We start from the raw sequence: 19,230 nt of genomic DNA, 5'->3' as shown, positions 1-19,230 counted from the left end.
TCTTGTGTGTTCTTAACCTGCTCAGAGTGACTTCTATGAGCGCCGAATAAAATAACTGAGCAGATCAAGTGAATGCTAAACACAAGTGTGCATTGGTCGCTGCAGAAGTTAAGTTTACATAAAGCAGTATGCACATGAGCTCGACCAACAAACGCCAAATGAATTACCAAATGTGGGCTTATATACGTTCGAAGACATATTTCTACACAAATTCTTAACAAAACGATAGCAATATAGTTTCTTTTTAATTTATAATGCAAACTTTTACTTTTCAATATCATATATTAATAAATTTAATAAAACAAATTTAATCGTCGTGAAAAATATTTTTGTTGATACGAACTGTCAAAATTTATTCGCGTTCCACATTATCCACACTCACAACGAATAAAATAATCGCGTGTACTTAACCTAAAAAATCATTCTTTTGTTGGTTTCGGTGGTGTGACAATTGTAAAAGTCAAACTTTATTAAAAACTCTCAAGTGAAAGAAATATCAAAATCGACGAGTGTTCTTTCATTCGTTAGTCGTTGGTCGTGCTCATGTGAATAGTGCTTAAAAAATAATGTTACACCACACGTCACGTGGATTACATATGCAATCCATTTTAAACTTAGAATAAAAACAAGATGTTTTAATTTTTCAAATTTATGTTGGCTTTAAAATGTATGTATGTAAATGTATATTTAACAGTACTAACTATTTTACTGCAAGTACTAAAAGAGACCAAAAAAATCCCACCAATAGTTTTTCTGGAATACTGCATTTTGTATGAGTGGAATACAATACAGTGTTTAAAGGCTTAATTTTTTTTATTATAATTGGGGTTTCCATTTTAATTTTACTTTTTTGACGAATTTCAAATATTGCAGATATGTTTTCATGTGTGTTTTAAAGATTATTGTGAGCACTCACAACACGCTTTGTTCAGAGGAAGTTCCGAGCAGGCTTCACATGCTCGTACTCTGTTCAGAACTCTACATAAAAAAGAAAAACAAAAGCGTTGAAACAAGTTCATAATTTTCTTCTAAAAAAATTCATTTGAATCTTCTTGTTTACGCTGATGATGTTGTCTTTTAAATATAAACTTAATTTAGCTGTGATGTAAAATGTTAAACTGTCAAAATGCTACATTGTTGTTAGTATGGAAAACTCCGCTAGCATGACTCGTATTTGTTTATACAAAAATTCCACAAGATAGCAAGGAAATATCCTCAATTGAAAACGTATAGAAGGGGGAAACATATATACGGTTATTTATCTAACAGCTATGCGAAAAAGCAAAAACGAACTGTACAAATTTGTATCAAACCATTTTTCTGAAGAGTTAAAAAAATTTGATGCGGAAAATGGGATGGGAGTTTAACCTGATAGGCTCATATAAAAGCCATTTCTGATCTTAATTTGACATTTTTCAACTAAAGTAAAATCCAAGATCCGGATCAGATCATGGTGATAATAAAACGCGGCTAATAAATTGCTTCTATGTGTACGTTAAATAGATTTTATTTCTATTTCACATCAAATTCCGTTTTTGAAGTTTCACAATCCACTATTAAAAAAAAAATTAGGTGGTGTAACAATCCGCTGAGAACTAGGGCCTAGTGACTAACAACTCTCAACCATACCTGTATGCGAGTACTGTTGAGAACGGCTAATTTGAGAAATCACTTTTATGACAAGAATTGCTCTTGGATAATTTGTCAATTCCCAATACCCGTGAAAAAAACTTGAGATGGAAAAGGCAGGGATCGAACCCAAGACCTCTGGCATGACAGTCTAGAACTAACCGTTATGTCACGGGTACTAATTCACTATTTACTCTCACCTATTATTTAAATTAGCTTTGCATTTCTTTTCCTTCCTTTTGAATTGTTTGATGGAGAATTCTTGAGAAATCAAATAATACAAATTCTATTCTCAGATTTCTGACAGCAATCAACTTTCAGTACTCGGTATGTGTATCACAGATAACCTCTTATGGAATGATCACATATTCGATATTGTCAAATAGGCTGCTAGTTGCTTAGGATTTCTTTGAGAGCTTTGAAAATCATAGGCGATAGAACTATAACCGAAACAATTACATCACTTGAACACAACCGCAATGTTTCATGCCTTTCGTTGTTCTACCGATATTTTTATAAACAGTGTTCTGTCGAATTAGCCAGTTGCATTTCCCCACCTCAAACAATTGAGCCGTAATACTCGTACTTCTAGGAATGCAAATCAGTTTAACCTTGAGCTCAATTTCAGACGTACTGTCAAGTATAGAGATTCTTTTTTAACCGCACATCGAGAATGTGGAATGCTTTATCCAGCTCTGTTTTTCCCTATCACTTTGATATTCAAAACTTTAAGACCAATGTGCATTGATATTTCCTCTTTAATCCTTTCCTATTATTTTAAATCTTAAATCATTGTAAGGGTATTAATATCCCCTTGAGTGTCGTAAATTATAAAAAAAAAGCAAAAGTGAGAAATTTCTATGATAAATTTTGTTTTTCTATTTCTGATTATACAGAAGATGTAAGAAATATAAACTGGCCAAATATTTAAGAGCACCCTGTTCCCATTTCACATGTGACATACATAAAATGTGTATTATTGGCATCACTGACATTTTCTTCTTCTTCTTTTTTATGATTTTCTTCCAACGGTCTTGCATCTTGTTCTTGCAGTTTCTTATTAAATTCTCCCTGCCTTCATTTTCATTCATCCATCGCTTTCGTTGTCGTTCGTCTCGTCGTCGTACCGTACTCGTACTCGTACTCGTATCGTAGTGAGTGAATTCGAATGAAAAGAAAAAAACACTGCTATTCTGATTTTCACATTTTATTTTAAGTCAAAATTGTTAAACAGCGCCTCGAAGCTTTGAACTCGAATAAAAGCAAAAAAAAAGTTAAAAAATAAAAGATATATACAAAAAGACACCAAATACCTGCCTGACGATTCTTTATGTTGTTGTTTGGTTGCGCAAATATAAAAAGTGAAAACCCAAATCCGGATAGCGTTGCAATTAATATTGCGTGTGACCCTTTTGGTTTTTTGTATTTTTTCTCCAACTCCAGTTGGATTTGGTTTTCGTGTTTTGGATTTGGATCTATTTGAATGTGCAGTGTGCCTGTGCACTGTGGTGTCTCTTGACTCTGGTCGTTCTCGTTCGTTTCGTGGAGTGTGAAGTGAAGTGAACGAAAACAAGAAAAAATAGAAAGAAAAGAAGAAAAAAACTTAAAAAAAGACAAAACGGGATTTTCATTTTGCTAGAAAAATAAACCCAACTAGCTACCTTCAAGACAAGCTAGAAAAAAGAAAGAAAAAGGTTAAAAAATGAATAATTTAAATTCTTTGCATATTTTCGCGACAATAATAATTTTGTTGAGTTCGTTGCTTTCCGAGGCTGGTCGCCCTCCAGCCGTAAAGAAAGTAAACAAATGTTGTCGCATCGGAGAGTATCTAGATCGAACGAAAGAGTGCGTCGCTGGCAGCTCCAAACTATGGGTTCCCCTCGTGTTTTTGATAAATCGCAACGACTACTACGATCCCAAAGGTGAGAGTCCCAAGTTCATCACCTTCGAGGAGAATAGCCGTCCCAAGGACTGTCCGGAACACCAAATGAAAATGATTATCGGTGCGGGAAATAATATAATTTTGTTTTCCAATGGTTCGCTGTTTCTGCGTGAGAAACTAATTTCGGTAGGAATAGACGACTACTGTGTGGACAAAGAAGTTGCGCTGGTTTGCTTTCGCCACATCAAAGCCGTCGACTCACTCACCGCCCAAAAGAAGCTAACCAAAGTACGGAAATGCTGCGGCCCGAATGCAGTATACGACAGCAAACAGAAAACTTGCAGCCATCAGCAGAAGGTGATAGCCCCTTCAGCAGCAAGTCAAGCAGATATCTTCAATTCCACAGACGTAGACCTGATCTACGGATTCCCCGACTGTAATAGTACAAATTTTGCAATTGTCAGCAGTTTTAACTCGGAGCTGTTTGACATTGAGAGTGGCAAGTTGACTCTGGAAGCAGACAAGCAGATAACTTCCGATCAATTCTGTCTGGAGTACACCGTGGATGGCAAAGGAGATGACGAGAAATCACCACCCGTTCTTGACATCTTCACATGTGCTCATCACATCTCATCCGAACACGCCATGTTGCGAAATCCCAACGACGAGATCCACTTTGCAGTTCTGTCAACTGGTTTGTTTATTTCTGTGCTCTTCCTGGCTGCCGCTCTGGGTGCTGGATTCCTGATGCCATCCGTCCATTATGTCCTGCATTGGCAGTGTCAGATCTACTACATCTTTTGCCTTTTGGTCGGCGACTTACTGCTGGCCATAATACAAATGTCCAGAGATGCCTTGAGTGAAAGTGCCTGCACTATTTTGGCCGTTTGTACACATTTCTTCTTTTTGGCTGCGTTCTTTTGGTTGAATACTATGTGCTTTAATATTTGGTGGACATTCAGAGACTTTCGTCCATCCTCGCTGGAAAAGAATCAAGAACTCTTCCGTTTGAGATTGTTCCGCGTCTACGCCTGGGGATTGTCATTCATAATTGCCGGAACTGCAGCGATTCTGGAACACACTTCGGAGCAGAATGATTTCTGGAAACCTGGCTTCGGGGGACATTGTTGGTTCAAGGGCGATCTTGAGATGTTTGCATACTTTTTTGGACCGATTGGAATTTTGCTCTGTGTCAATTTGATGTTGTTCGCATCGACAGCTCGCCAACTAACCTGTGGTCTCTGGAAGCGAGATGATGTGAAGTCGAGCAGCGAAAGGACAGCCTTGGGCAAGGTGTGCCTTAAATTGGTCGTCGTCATGGGTGTGACCTGGATGGCCGATATAATTTCCTGGATCATCGGTGGGCCCAAATACCTATGGTATTTCACTGACCTCATCAATGCCTTGCAAGGAGTTTTCATCTTCATCGTCGTCGGATGTCAGCCACAAGTTTGGGCTGCCGTCAAAAGGATTTGGACTTCAAAGACTCGCCAGGAAGCTACCAACACCACAAATGCAGTACAACACTCGAGCTCATCAAATGGCCTGCCATCGATTGGCGATACAACAACTAATAACACCGTGGCCTCGGATAATGCCACTAAGATTCCAATGGAAACTGTTTGTTAGGAAGCAAGTATTTTGTATTTTTTTAATTTTTCTTTGTTAACAAAAAATTATCCGCTGCCAAGAGTATTGAAATTATTTAATAACAAACTTTTATATAAGACTAAGTATACAAAAATAAGTATAGGCTTTAGATATATAAAATGACTTAAGTGTTCTTAAAAATCAGATCGAAAAACAAAAAAAGAAGAAGAAGAAAAAGATGAAGTTACTAAGTTACTACTAAGTGATGGATTTAAGAATTAGATATTTTTGATGAGATTTGAATTTCTTAAACTTTTTTTTTTTTGAATATGACAAAATCCAATAAATATTTGGATCGTTTGATTACATAATTCATTTTGAAAAACGCAGAGCGACGCATCAGAATTAAATCAATTATAATTTCTATAAATAAAAACATAACTTCCTTGTTTACAATCAACGCAACGTTGCAAAAAATTGAAATAGTGGCTGTGACAGTGGGCGAAATAAATTAATTTGTATCTAAAAACAGACGCACAACCCTATCCTTGAACTCTTCCCATTCACACAATTGATACATATTACCTCCCTTCTTCAAATTCAAGAACATCACACACAAAAAATACAACTAACCCTATGGTAGCTCTTTTATGTTTACAAGTTAGCGCCTTTTAAATTGATTATTGTGTGATGCGCGATTATTTTAAATGGTTAAATGCTCATTTAACCTGATCTATTGTTTGCTTGTTTAAAAATTATTCCTCTTTCTCTATTCATTGTTGTTGTTGTCGAGAGTATATTATGTATATGAGCTTGAGCATTGGCTTGGGGACAATATTATAGGTCGCGGTTATTCTTTTTTTTTAAAATAAGCAACAAATTGGTTAATTTAATTTAAAAATTTATTGCATTATGATTTATAAAAAAAATGGATGATGTATGAAAGGCAAACAAAAAATTGAGTTGATTGAATAAAGAGGAAGAGACACTTTTCAAAGAAACGAAGGTACACATATTTAGTTTGTTGAATAAACTCTGAACTGAACGAAGTAGAAAACGGGTCGTGTAGGTGCGAGTAAGAATGTAAAAATCTCATATTTCAGGGTCATTGCGTAAGCAAGACAATTAAAGAACTTGAAATTGTGGAACTCCATTTTAGTTAAATTAACAAAACATACAAAAAAAACGTTGAACAAAACTTTTTGTTTGTAGCCGCTTATGGAATATAAATAAACGTGAACTAAAGTTAAAATGAAGTAATACAAAAAAGTTGGCTATGACAATTATTAAAAAGAGTAACAGAAAAAAGCGCCAGCAAATATTTTTCCGCAGGGTTCAAACTAAAAGCCACATATAGGGGCAAGGGCATGCAAACAATAGAATTCAAAAGAAAAAAAGACAAGAAAACAGACGATTCTGCAAACATTTTGTAGTACTACAAAGTAGTGTCCAAATTGTTGCCCCACAATCCGAGCGCCTATGCATACAGAAGATAATATCAAAGATTTGAAATAGTTGTACAAATGTATAGCAGTTGAACACAACAACTAACATTTGAGAAAATTTAAATGTACTTTAAATTTAATTTAATTTTAAATGTACATTTAGATGGAACCACTCTGTGCTAAGCTAAGTCTTGGTCTTATCTTAAGAGATAGAGTATCATATATCAATCAAAAACCTTTTTGTTATAGTTTCTTGAGTGTATAGTTAGTAAGTAGCCTTAGAAAAAAGAGCAGGCTTATACCGTTTGTTATAATAAGAATAAGAAGAGGCAAGAGTCTATTAAAAGCGCATTACCTTACCATACAGCTAATTGCTTCTATGGTTCTAGATCATGAACTTTTTAATTAATTGATACGATTTGTGAAAAAGTCAGATTGAGGTAGATATATGTAGAACAATTTATTGTAGATGGGAAGGTTAATTTCCTCGGATTATTTTCCCAAAAAATTCATTGCTTTAGATTCGATATGCGGCGAGGAAAATTACAAACTAAATGGCAAAACATGCCTAAAAAACTTATGCTTGAAAAAGTTGAAAAGTAATGAAAACAAATTCGATAAAAAGTCAACCGTACGAAATTTCTACCCGGTAAAAAAGTATTAATTCCTTTGCTACCCCAATTGAATGAGGAAACGTTTACATTGGCGTCTTTTCTTATCTGCAACCAGTCATTTTAAAATATCTTGCTTTCATATTATGGGGCCAGTTATAACTTTCAATGGTTTTGGAGTCTCTTTGGAGTGTATAAAATCAAAAAATTGAAATCGATTTCATCATTGTAAAATTTATAATCAAATAAGACAAAATTTTTGAGTTAGATAACTCGAGCTTTATTTGGACACCAAACACAACAACCTCTCAATGGCTTTTAAACCTCTAAACAACATTTTGAACGATGAAAACATTGATAGCTATAACTGGACCTTTCAACCTACAGTCCCTGGCCATATCATTAGACGCATTGGAGAATTTGTATAACTATTAGGTTATACGCAATATTTTTAAATAGTATAGAAAAACAAATTCTATAAATCTGTTGTTTTATTTTTATAAAGCATAGAAAATAATTTAAATGCATTACAATATTCGAAAACCTGATTAAAATAGCTGAAAATTGAGATCTGCACACAATCTAAAGTGCGTCTAATAATATGGCCAGGGACTGTAACTCCCATTTTAAAGAGATGTATAATTTCCTCAAATAAATATTAAATTTTTGTAAATATTGATTTAAATTAAAAATATATACGACTGTGTCGCACGTTCTTGATGTTATTATGTAAAGAGAATTTCCTTTCAATCTTGACAGAATGCCAAGAGCACCAAACTTGACTTCAAAATTAGGCTTTTAGTCACTAGAAAAAGAATAGGTAAAGAAACATGAACTTATTAGGGGTTTACCTCTTAATAGATGACAAAATCATAGGTATGCATTTTTGTTTTTTATATTTTGACACTATTTTAATATAATCGAGTTTTAATGTCATCGAAAATAGAGTTACCGCTTTTAGTTAAAATTCATAAATTGTATTAATTTAAAAAGGAGTATTTATTATTTAGAAACAATTATTTAACAAAATTAGTCATTTAATTAGACAAAATTAAAGAAAAAACAAGAAAAGGAAAAAAAAACCATACACGAAAGTCTACATATGATCAAAATTAAATTAACTAAAATAAAAAAATATTTTGTTGGACCATCTTGTGAGTCCTGGACAGCTTTGAGTCTTCAAGGCATAGAGCCGTTCTCAGTGAATTTTGATCTGTTATCCTTAATTTGCGAACCCTCCGTTCCAATAGTTAATCCCAGATGTGCTCTATGATATTGAGATCTGTAGACTGCGGTGGTGGATGAAGCTGTTTTGGGTCCCTAAACACCAGTCACTGCTTTATAATCTTCGCCGTATGTTTGGGGTCGTTGTCTTGGTGCAGGATCCAGATGCTTTCGAGCGCTAGTGCTTCAGCAGAGGCGTGCAAATTATTACGCAAAATGTCCAGATATAGAAAGCGATCCATAGTCCCATCAATAAAAATTAGCCTTCCTACACCAGAGGCTGCTTCAGCCCCCCAAACCATCACATGTACTCCTCCGTGCCTCACTGTAGCAACAAGATTTTTCATATCAGTGGCTTGGTTCACCTTCCGCCATATTTTTCCCCTGCCATCGGATCCAAAAATGTTGAATTGTACCGGAATGTACCGATTCCCGAACTCTAGGCGTTTTTCTCGATTAGTGTTGCTGATTAAAGGTTTTTTTTCTTGGCACTCTCCCATTAAACCCTTCACATCTAAAAACTCTCCGCACGGCCTCTGGGTGGAATTCTTTTCTCGACGTATTTACAATGTCTTCCGCCAATGTAGGTGCATTTATTCGAGGATTGTGGTTAACTTTCCGAATAATGTTTCGGATATCACGAGTACTTAATTTTTTCGAACCACCAGAACGGGGCTTGTTTGCTACATTTCCCCTTTCATTATAATTTCTTATTATTGTTTGTACAGTTGAGGAACTTTTACCCACGATTTTTCCACTAGCACCATAACTTTTCCCTTCGTTTCTATTCTTTATAATTTAATTATTTATTTCAATTGAGGTTTCACTCGTTTTTTTCATTTTCAACAATATTATTCAAATATCACACAAGAAATAAACAACATTATGAAAGATAACTGATCACCAATGGTGATAAAAAACATTTTTTAGTTAAAAAATAGATTAAATGTACAGTGTATCAGAACAAAGTTTCATATGTATATTCGTGACTTACAAACTTAACCGTTTTCTGATCTCTTTGAAATATTATGAAACAAAATACCAGTAATGTCTCAATTCATATCTTTTATATAATATTCCATTAATTAGGCAAACAAATATATTTGAATTTTGGCTAAAACCATATATATTTTGACTTTTGTGGCTGACTGTATTTATTTCCTCAAGATTAATATATATTTACTTGTATTTTGTTCTAACTCTGGGACAGGATGAGGTTCTTCATCTTCAGAATGCTGGGCACTAGACTGGAGAATGAACCAAGCAAATTGGTCATCTACAAAACGGGAAGAAAATAAATCAACTTTGAAGTTTAAAAAATAGATCATAATTACCTTTTAAAACATAGAGGCACATAGCTTCTTCGTCTATTATGTACAGAACATCCTTAAATACAACTTTAGTTAACATTTTGTATCTTTTTGTTTACCAACAAATACAAAAAGCTGAAATCAATTTTCAAGTTTCTTGAGATTCATTGTGTTAAATCAGCTGTTCTTTCAGATACCTACATACCTCAGAAATTATTGGATACTTTGGATTCCTTTTTTGACATCTCAGCTGTTTTTAATCAGCTGTTTTTTTTACACGTAAAACACTAACAAAAAGGTATCCGGATACCCTATCTGTCTGAAATTGAACGCAGCCTTTAAGTCGCCATAAGTTTGTATTACTTCTTAAACTGAACAGTTGGGCTTCTGAAACCGATACCGAAACTCCATACACATATGTATTCCAGTATTTTACTAGTACTCAGTTTTAAAAATAAAAATAATCACATTATAAATGAGTTTAACATTCATCAGTCTAGCATGAATCGAATCGGAAAGTGTAAATGTTCACCCTCATTCCCTTGTTCTGAAGCTTCTTAATTTGACATCTTCATTGGATTCGAATATTAAAGGGAAATAGAAATTGAGGTGTGTGAAATTACCAGATGAATAGAAGCTTTAAAAGTCAGTCGACTCCTAATATCCTCAAAATATACAATGGTGAACACGAAAATAGCAGTAGGTAAACAATAAAAGAAATATTAAAACGAAAATTAAAACTTTAATTTATTTAAAAATAAAAACTGTTCTCCAGAAAGGTATTTTAATAAGGTAAATAATAAAGAACTGTATTTAATTTCAGCGTTTTTGTTAACTAAAAAAAAAATTATAATTCAAATTTCAAAGGTAACATTGAAATAGGAGTGTTAGTCTCAATTAAGCTTATATCACTTTTATGTGATATTATCAGATGCTTGCAACGATCCTCTGGTATACCATTCCATGCATTATTAACTGCTGCCCAAAGTTGATTGTTGTTTTCTGAATTGGCATTATGCACAGCTCTTTTAAAGTCCCCCGAAGGTTCTCAATGGGATTTAAGTTAGGGGACTGGGTCGGCCAGTCCATTACATGAACCCCATTGACCCGACAACACTCCTTTGCCTTCCGACGAGTGTGTTTCGGGTCATTGTCTTGCTGGAATACCCATTTTAGTGGCATTTCTTCTTCTGAGTATGGCAACATGATATTTTCCAAGATGTCGACATAAACATTTTGGTCCATAATCCTATCGATTTTGTGTATTGGGCCCACACCGTTATAGGAAAAACATCCCCATACCATGAGCGATGAACCACCGTGTTTGACCGAATACCTACCACAATACACAACGAAAAGTGTATTGGTGTAGGTATTCGGTGTTCTGAGGACGTCTAACAAACTGCCGGGAACCAGTGCCACCGTACAGGACAATTTTGAACTCGATCGTCCATAAAATATTTCGCCATTTTTCCACAGAAAAGGAAGCAAATTTTCTTGCGAACTGCAGACGTTTTTTTTTTGTGAATTTTTGTAAGTAAAGGTAATTTTTTGGGCTACGTGCTGGTAATTTTGCTTCCAATAATCTTCTTCGAATGGTCATATCACTCACTTTCAAATTTAGTTCTTGTCTGATTTGTACAGCTGACTTTTTTGGATCTAGTTTGGCTGATCTCACAATCCTTCTATCATCCTGGCATTTTGTTTTTCTTATTTTTCAAAATAAAAACAAAAAATATCAAATTTGCACTTGAAATACGATCTACAAAAGTAACTGTTTTTGTATGATCATGATTTGCTTGCTATTGTTTTCTCTTTTTTTTTCTACTGCTTAATATTTTATCTTATTCTGACCGCATTCATTTTTAATGAATGAGTGAGTTCAGAACTAAGAGAAGTAATGCATTGCTTCATTTCTTTATACTACTGCTATTTTCGTGTTCACCACAATTAATTTTGCACAAAAAGTTTAGCTTTTCGCCGAGAATAATACCCAAGTTCTTTATGCTTTTAACGCTCGTTTAGAAATACAAAATCATTTAGACATTCATTTCATAAGTTTAAACTTACTCAAATTCAACATTGAATCCTGTTGAACTTCCTAGAAATAATATTTTCTAAAATGGGCCTGTCCTCATCTTCAACCCGTCGTTTTAATATCCTTTGTTCTCACATCAAATCTTGTCTTCCGTTCTAAAATAATTTGATAATTTCCTCCTCTTGTTTTACATTTCCAATAGATACTTGCAATATATTTAAAAATACAAAACACTCCCGGGTCACAAGTTCATGCTTTTATTTCTGAATATTTACCATAGAAAAAATTTATTTTCAAGAAAATTCCTTCAACGGAAGAACAACTAAATATCATGCCTTCAACACTAAGCAAAGATTAAGAAACAAGCAAATTAATCAACTCAAAATGTGATTACAGCTTCTGCAAACCCTGAAGATGTCTTAATTTTTCCACTTTTAAAAAGTTTCGCCTTGTTATGTCTCAATTGTATCAAACTTCTGACCAAGCTACCGATAGGTAGTTATCACTTTTTCATTGCGATTCCCTGTTCTATGACCTCCAAATGGTTTTTAATTGGGTTCATGTCCGGTGAACAGCCCTGTCATTTTAAAAACAATCACATTTTTATGATGTTATAATTTTATGTAATATTAATATCAGCATTAAAAAAAAAAACAATAAATCAGAGATAGACAAAAAAGTAATATTAAATCATTTATTAATCTACGTTTACGTACTCGTACATATGTATTTTATTTTACATCCCACATTTCCCTTCTATCAACAACAAAGGTCAATGTTTTTTTCAAACTCAGGAAAAAAAAACATTGTACTTATTTTATTGGTCCTTATATTACATAAATGCATATGCTACATATGCGTTATTCATAATCTACACACTGTCGCAACCTGGCAAACGTTTTTGGAAATTTATACAATTGACACCAACCAACAACCAGCATCTGTCTATGCTTCCATAGTTCGTGCTGATGAATACAAAACAAAAATCCATAAATGCATACGCTGCAGATCTACTTTGTCATTTGGAAAAATCTCTAAATAGACAAATAATAATGTATGAACGATGCATGCAGCATTACAATCCATGTATCCAGATCCAGATCCAGATCCACACATAAAATTTTCTTCTACAATCTGAAGTGTGACGAAAGAAAGGTAGGGGTTGCTCTTTGTTTGTTTAATTTGAGTTTTTTTTTTCTTCGAATGAATAAAGGAAATGATAATCTCTCTTTTTAGAACTTGGTCTTATTGAATTTTTTTCATTTTGTTACAAAACTATTTTTGGTCTTCTCTTATTAAGCCACACTATTTTTGTGTAATGATTAGAACAATTTACGTAGGTTCATACGTAGACAAACAAAACAACAACAATTCATTTACATCTAAGTATAAGTACAAGAGAAGAACTACTGCTTCATGCTCGTTTAAATGCTTGACAAGCATAAAACTGTGTCACTAGTCACATAGGTCAACAGTATTTTTCTTGGTATTCAGGTTCAAGCCAATTTAAAATGCTTTTAAACTTAAAGAAATTGACAAATTAGTGTTGAAAACAAAACTTTTACTTTTACACACATGACTAAACAACAATTGTTGTTATTTTTTTTTTTTTTAATTCAAGTCAAGTGAAACTAAAAGCTATTTATTTTCAATAGGAAACTTCTATTTAGTGTTCTTTTGAACTAAAATATATTTATTTTCTTTTATCATGTTGTGTATTTTTTGAATTTTGTTGGATTTTTTGTTTGTTGAATTTGGCTTTTAGCCATTAAAATTGGGTAAAATGTGCAACTACAAAAACTTCTGTTGAAAAAGTAGACTTAAAACAAAAATTCAGTCATATTCTATAAAACATTTTAAACATTTATCTTCTGTTAATGAATTACGAGAGACTATTAGAAACAAATATTCTGAAAATTCTAAAAATTAGTATGACCTACGGTTATAATTCTTTTGCGTTAGGAAAAAAGGGTTTAAGTCAAAAATTGCATTTAAGGTTTTTGATTTGGTGTAACGGCATTTTTTGTCTCTTTATTTTAATATGAAAGTTATCTTGAAAAACTGCTCAATATTGTTAATTGTGTATTAAGACAGAAAAAATCATAGTTGTTTTGGTATTAACTTCTTAAGTTGATTGGGTCTGACCAGTTTCTGACTTAAGACCTTTTTGCCTGAAGTCAAAAAATTGAAGATGTAGAATATCAAAAAATGGATTAAATTAAATTAAACATTTATGTATATGACTCGAAAAACTCGGCCGATTTATAAAACAGAAAAGGTACTATAGAGTTACGACGGACAGAATGATCACATTCACAGCAAAATCTTCTTATTTGACGTTGTTATGAATTAAATTTTCTTTTTTGGATTATTCAATGTCTCTTTTCTTTTTCAATTTGATTGAAATAGAATACAACAATGAGCAAACATGTAGTTTAAGTTCTGAAAATATGCAAAGTTAATGCAAGATTAGCTTAACATTTTTTTTCAATTGCGTCGAATTAAACCTATCAAATTAAAAAGCCTCTAATCAGTACTTATTGAACTCTGACTGATAACACCACTTTAAAAATGTTTCGTTGCAGTTTCGAAATTGATTTTTCTTAAATACCTCTAACTGGATTACTAATTTTATTGTTAAATGCTAGACTTCTATGTCATTTTTTACCATTATTAAAAGTAATACTGTAACTTTTTAACAAAGATGATTTATTGAAAGATTAATAAGATGATTGAAAATAAGATTTGCTTTCGGCTTTTTGATCAATGTAAGTTTTGTAATGAAATCTTTAAATTACATTAACTTTCGGAATCTCCAAAAGAAGTTGTTGACTTTTTCGAAGAGATTCTATTTAATCAAAAAATAAATACAAATACATATTAATGCGAATAATACACTGAGTTACAAAAAAAGTAGCGCACCTTAGTATTTTGCAACATTTTGAAGTAACTTAAACAAATAAACGTTTTTCTGGTAAAATTTTGTTTATCAACATAAAATTAAGTCATTCATGTAAAAAAACGAAAAAATAGGAAGAACTTAGAAATAAACCATAAATTAAGGAAAATAGTGAAAAACTTCATAACTTGACGTTTTACATTTTTTGTTGTTTCTTCAATAGTGGGTATCGCCTCCACGAACATTTAATAAAGCTGTAATTCGCCTGGGTATACCTTGGATAAGGTTTGTTACGATTGTATCGTCCAAATTTGCCCATTCCTCCACGGGTCGCCTCCTTATCATTTTTCCCAGTAGATCCCATGCAAAGTGTACTTCTTGTAAGTAGTCGGTAACGCACCTAGCAACGTGTGGTCTAGCATAGTTTTGCTTTAGCAAGAAATTGTCTCCAATAAATAATGCGAATGGAACCACATATTCCTCCAGAATGTTGTTGATGTAGTATCTGGAGTTTACCGATCTTTCCACGATCAACAGCTCGGTTTGTCCGTGCATGGAAAATTTCCGCCGACACCATGACGGTATCTCCCCAGAAATGTTCGCGCTATGCACCCGTTTCCGAACATTATCGTTCACCTGATCGTATCCACACCCTGCTACGTCCATCTGGTGAGCGTAGACAAAACCTTGACTCATCAGAATTCTACCCCAGTCGGCCTCGGTCCAATATCGGTAAAGTTCAACCAATTCCATCCGACGTCGCTTGCGCTGTAACGTGAGTCTTGGTACACGAGCAGGTCTTCTTGCTCTCAGGCCACTCTCTACTAATCACCTCCTCACCGTTTGAACATTCACAGCTCTCCCCCTAACGGATCGAAGTCTGTGAGACAGCTCAACAGCTGTTTGGTGACGACTTCGAAGGCTTTAAAGCACCAAATATCGATCATCCCTTTCAGATGTTACTTTTGGGCGACCTGAACCTTTCCGTCGGTTTCTCTGTACCTTTGAATGGCTCTTCTTACCGTCTTCTCCGGTTTTCCGATCATAACAGCGGCATACCGCGCACTTCGTCCATCCTTAACCAAAGCCAGGGCCCTGGCGACATCTACTGCCGTTATTTGATTTTTTTTTTACAAAAATCACTAAAAAACTGATAAAGAATCAAATTGAATTGAAGAATCAAACCCATTACAATAAAATAAAGACGGCAGAGTTGCAGAGTTCTAACGAAACTCGTTTTTAAACATATTTCTCTGTCTGTAGAACTTCCAATCTTTCAAAATTTTAAAAATGACAGCTTTCAATACTTTGTCTTGTCAGGAATTTCCTCCTGACACTGTTTAAAATATGAATAATTAAACAGAGTAAATTTTAGGATTGAATCGAATCACTAGAAAGGTTCCATTAAATTTCATAAATTGTAAAAATAATTGAAAGCGACACTAATTATGCAGGTAATAGGCGTTTTCTCAGTAGAGGAACAACCTTAAGCGTCGAAATCCACTTTTATTTGTTAGTTTCACACGAAAAAAAAGATAAGTTAGCTTCGATCCGCTCAGCTTCATTAGAGCTATCTCTGACTAAAGAAGTAGACACAACTTGAACGCTTTGATGTGTCTGAGCTAAAGAATAAGCACACATCTCTTTTGCTTGGTTAGTTAAAAAGAAGAACTTCTAATATCATAGAATTTTTTTACTTTACATGAAAACTTAACTGAAAATACTGAAGGATACCATTGATGTGTGCACATTCCTTGGATCAAGCATTTAAGATATTTTTAAATTAGTTACAAATTTGAGAAAGCACTTTTCATGACAAGAAGAAATCCCTGAAATGACTCGCACACAGACATGGTTGAGAGTTGTAAGTCACTAGGTCCCACATAATTTAGATTCCATTTTATCGTCGTTTTCGAAGAAGCAAGGTCCAATCACACCTGCGGACCGAACAATGATTGTTTATAGATGTAATGGCCTCTCTTAAAAAATTTGAGAATTCTCAGAACCTCGAATACGACAATTTTGTTTATTAACATACCCGCCGCTTGAGAAATTTGCTTCGTCCCTGAAGAAAATTTTGTTCGAAAAATCGCCGTCCACCACGATGGCTTGCGTTGTTCGGACCACATAAACCATATAAACCATAATCTCCTTTTGAAGCACGATATGGGGCTGTGGAAGATTCACCATTTTTGTAGTAGGTTTTAAAAGTGTACATGGGTTGTGCGATAGTTAAGCGATACATTTTCATAAATGTCAGACTTTCAACTAAAAAAAAATTGGTTTAACAATTCCAGCCTTATACTTTTTAAACCGCAAAATAGATTATCCATTGTATTCAAGTTTCTCATTTATTGGTTAGGAAATAAAGATATTACTAGTTTTTCAACATACAATAATTATGATCATTTTTATTTAAACAAAAAGAGTTGGATATAAGTTTTATTTTTGAAACAATTCATCAAAAGTTGACCAAAATTATAGTTTCTGGAAAAATTTTCGGCACATTTTTTCATTTGTGTATCCAATTTTGGTATCAACCATATTCTCTTTAAATTCAAGCTTTCTAAATTTACTTTAATTTAAGCCTGCAAACGTTGTTAAGTCCTAATGTTTTAGAAATATATATACAGTGTATCAATTTCATATTCGTACCACTTCAATAAAAAGTTTGAATGTTTTTCCTCATCCAAAATGACTTTAGATACAAAAGTAATAACAAATTGCAAATTAAGTAAGTTCATGGTTGATATATTTTATAGAATTTCTATAGTTGGTACAATTCATTTTTTTTTTTGAAAAATATAAAGAAAAGAAAAAACTACAGTAATACTGGGGTCAATTTCGTATTCGTTCCCTGTTTAATCAGTCAAAAAATTTGGCTTTAATATTTTGTAGCATAACCTTTGGAAGTAATTACAGTTTTTAATCTTTGGCATTGACCTTACCAATTTTTCAGTTGTTTCCGAGGTTATTCGTGTCCTTTAATAGAGCATTTTTCCTTAAGGTCGTTTTTGTTCTTAATGGTTCATTTTCGGATTCTGCGGTCCAGTTCGTCTCATAAATTCTCTATCGGATTAATGTCTGCTCATTGTGGGGGGGTTTCTAAAACCTTACTGCAATTAAAGAGAAGCCACATTCGGGTTGCATTCGCCTTATGCTTTGGGTCGTTATCTTGATAAAAAGAAAAGTTGTTTTCTAGACCCATTTGTGAAGTACTATATTTTAAATTAAGAAATAGATCTTGTAATCCATTATTCCTTCAATTATGTGCAGTTTCCCAACCCCAGCAGCTGAAAAACAACTTTCTTGAGAGTTTTGCGAAAGGTATTCAGTATTCAGCTTACGCCAAGCCATTTGTCTACGATCCGAGCCATGAATATTGAACTTTGACTCATCTGTGAAAATAACCGTTTTCCAGAAGTCAAAGTCTTTTGCTTGGTATTCTTTGGCGAATACAAGCCGTTTAAGTCTGTTGATACTCTTCCGTTAAAAACATGTTTCCTTATACAATTCCGCAACGTTTCAGAGAAAAATTGTTTTTCCAGGGATTGGCGAAGATTCTGTGCCAATTTTGGTGTACTTATCCTCTTGTCCTGCCTTTTGAAAATACTATTCTTGTCGTATTGCGAGACAAGGTTTCAATCCTTTATTCCTTGACAAACCGGTTAACAATAGTTTAAATTGCTGATTTAGCTCGATTAACTAAAGAAGAAAATCAGTTTATAAGATTTACCTTCTTGTTGGTATTTTACGATGAGTTCTCGAAGTTCTTTGGATGTTTCACTTGCTTTTTTTTTGCCATTGTTGTTAAATTCTGAGACAAATTGTCAAAAACGCTTTTAAAAATTCTGAATAACTTCAGAATACTTTAAATAAAAAATCATGAATTGACAAAACACATTTGCTTGAAAATGCAAGGGAAATTAAACTGCCTGGCAACTTAGAACTAAGCGAACAAATACGAAATTGATCTAGTTTAGTAGTTTTATTATTTTAGCATTTACTTAGACTAAGAAAACTTTATAAAATAAATCAACCATGAATAAACACTTAACCTGCATGTGGTATTAATATCCTACATTAAGCCATTTAGGATCAGGAAAACACTCAAAGTTTTAATAGAAGGGGTACGAATATGAAATTGTTACACTGCATAGGGTAATCATTAGTTTTTTGCTTCGAACTAGACAATTATATCGACTGAAAGTTTAGAGTTAATTATTTGAATTTAATTTTGTTTAGATTTGAAAATTTGGTTAACCATTGATTCAGCTGTTTTTTTTAAGGGTCCAATTCAAAATAAGTTTAGTTAGCTTGAACTCGTAGAGAAATGTTAAGATCGAAACTTGAAAAAATAGAAAATGCGGCTTTAGTGCCAATTTTTGGCCATGTTCCGATCATAGATTAGGTCGAAATCTTGGAATATTTATAAGTCCAATATCTTCAACATATGGGAAAAAACGTGCGCAATTATTTTTCCTTATTTTCGAAAACAAGGCTATTTAACTATAAATAGTAAAGACTTCTCTGTTGTTTTTAAAATGTTCCATTTAAACTTGTATTAAGATTTCCTTTCTTGAATTGTGTGTGCCTCATAAT

The 19,230-nt window shown here is 33.5% G+C and overlaps 1 protein-coding gene across 1 annotated transcript; it reads left to right on the top strand.

The window, feature by feature from the left end:
* The first annotated feature begins 2,627 nt into the window (after positions 1-2,627).
* On the top strand, positions 2,628-7,094 carry LOC129942253 (probable G-protein coupled receptor Mth-like 1). The gene has a single exon (XM_056051111.1). It carries the CDS (start codon positions 3,332-3,334, stop codon positions 5,138-5,140), a length of 1,809 nt encoding a protein of 602 aa, XP_055907086.1. The 5' UTR covers positions 2,628-3,331; the 3' UTR covers positions 5,141-7,094.
* Positions 7,095-19,230: the final 12,136 nt, after the last annotated feature.

Source organism: Eupeodes corollae, chromosome 1, assembly GCF_945859685.1.
Source record: "Eupeodes corollae chromosome 1, idEupCoro1.1, whole genome shotgun sequence".
Taxonomy (NCBI): Eukaryota; Metazoa; Arthropoda; class Insecta; order Diptera; family Syrphidae; genus Eupeodes; species Eupeodes corollae.
The sequence above is the reverse complement of the archived record's forward strand: the minus strand, read 5'-3'. Positions and strand labels throughout refer to the sequence as shown.

Excerpts from the sequence above, each read along its gene's own strand:
- LOC129942253 (XM_056051111.1), top strand. The coding sequence starts at position 3,332 with ATGAATAATTTAAATTCTTTGCATATTTTCGCGACAATAATAATTTTG.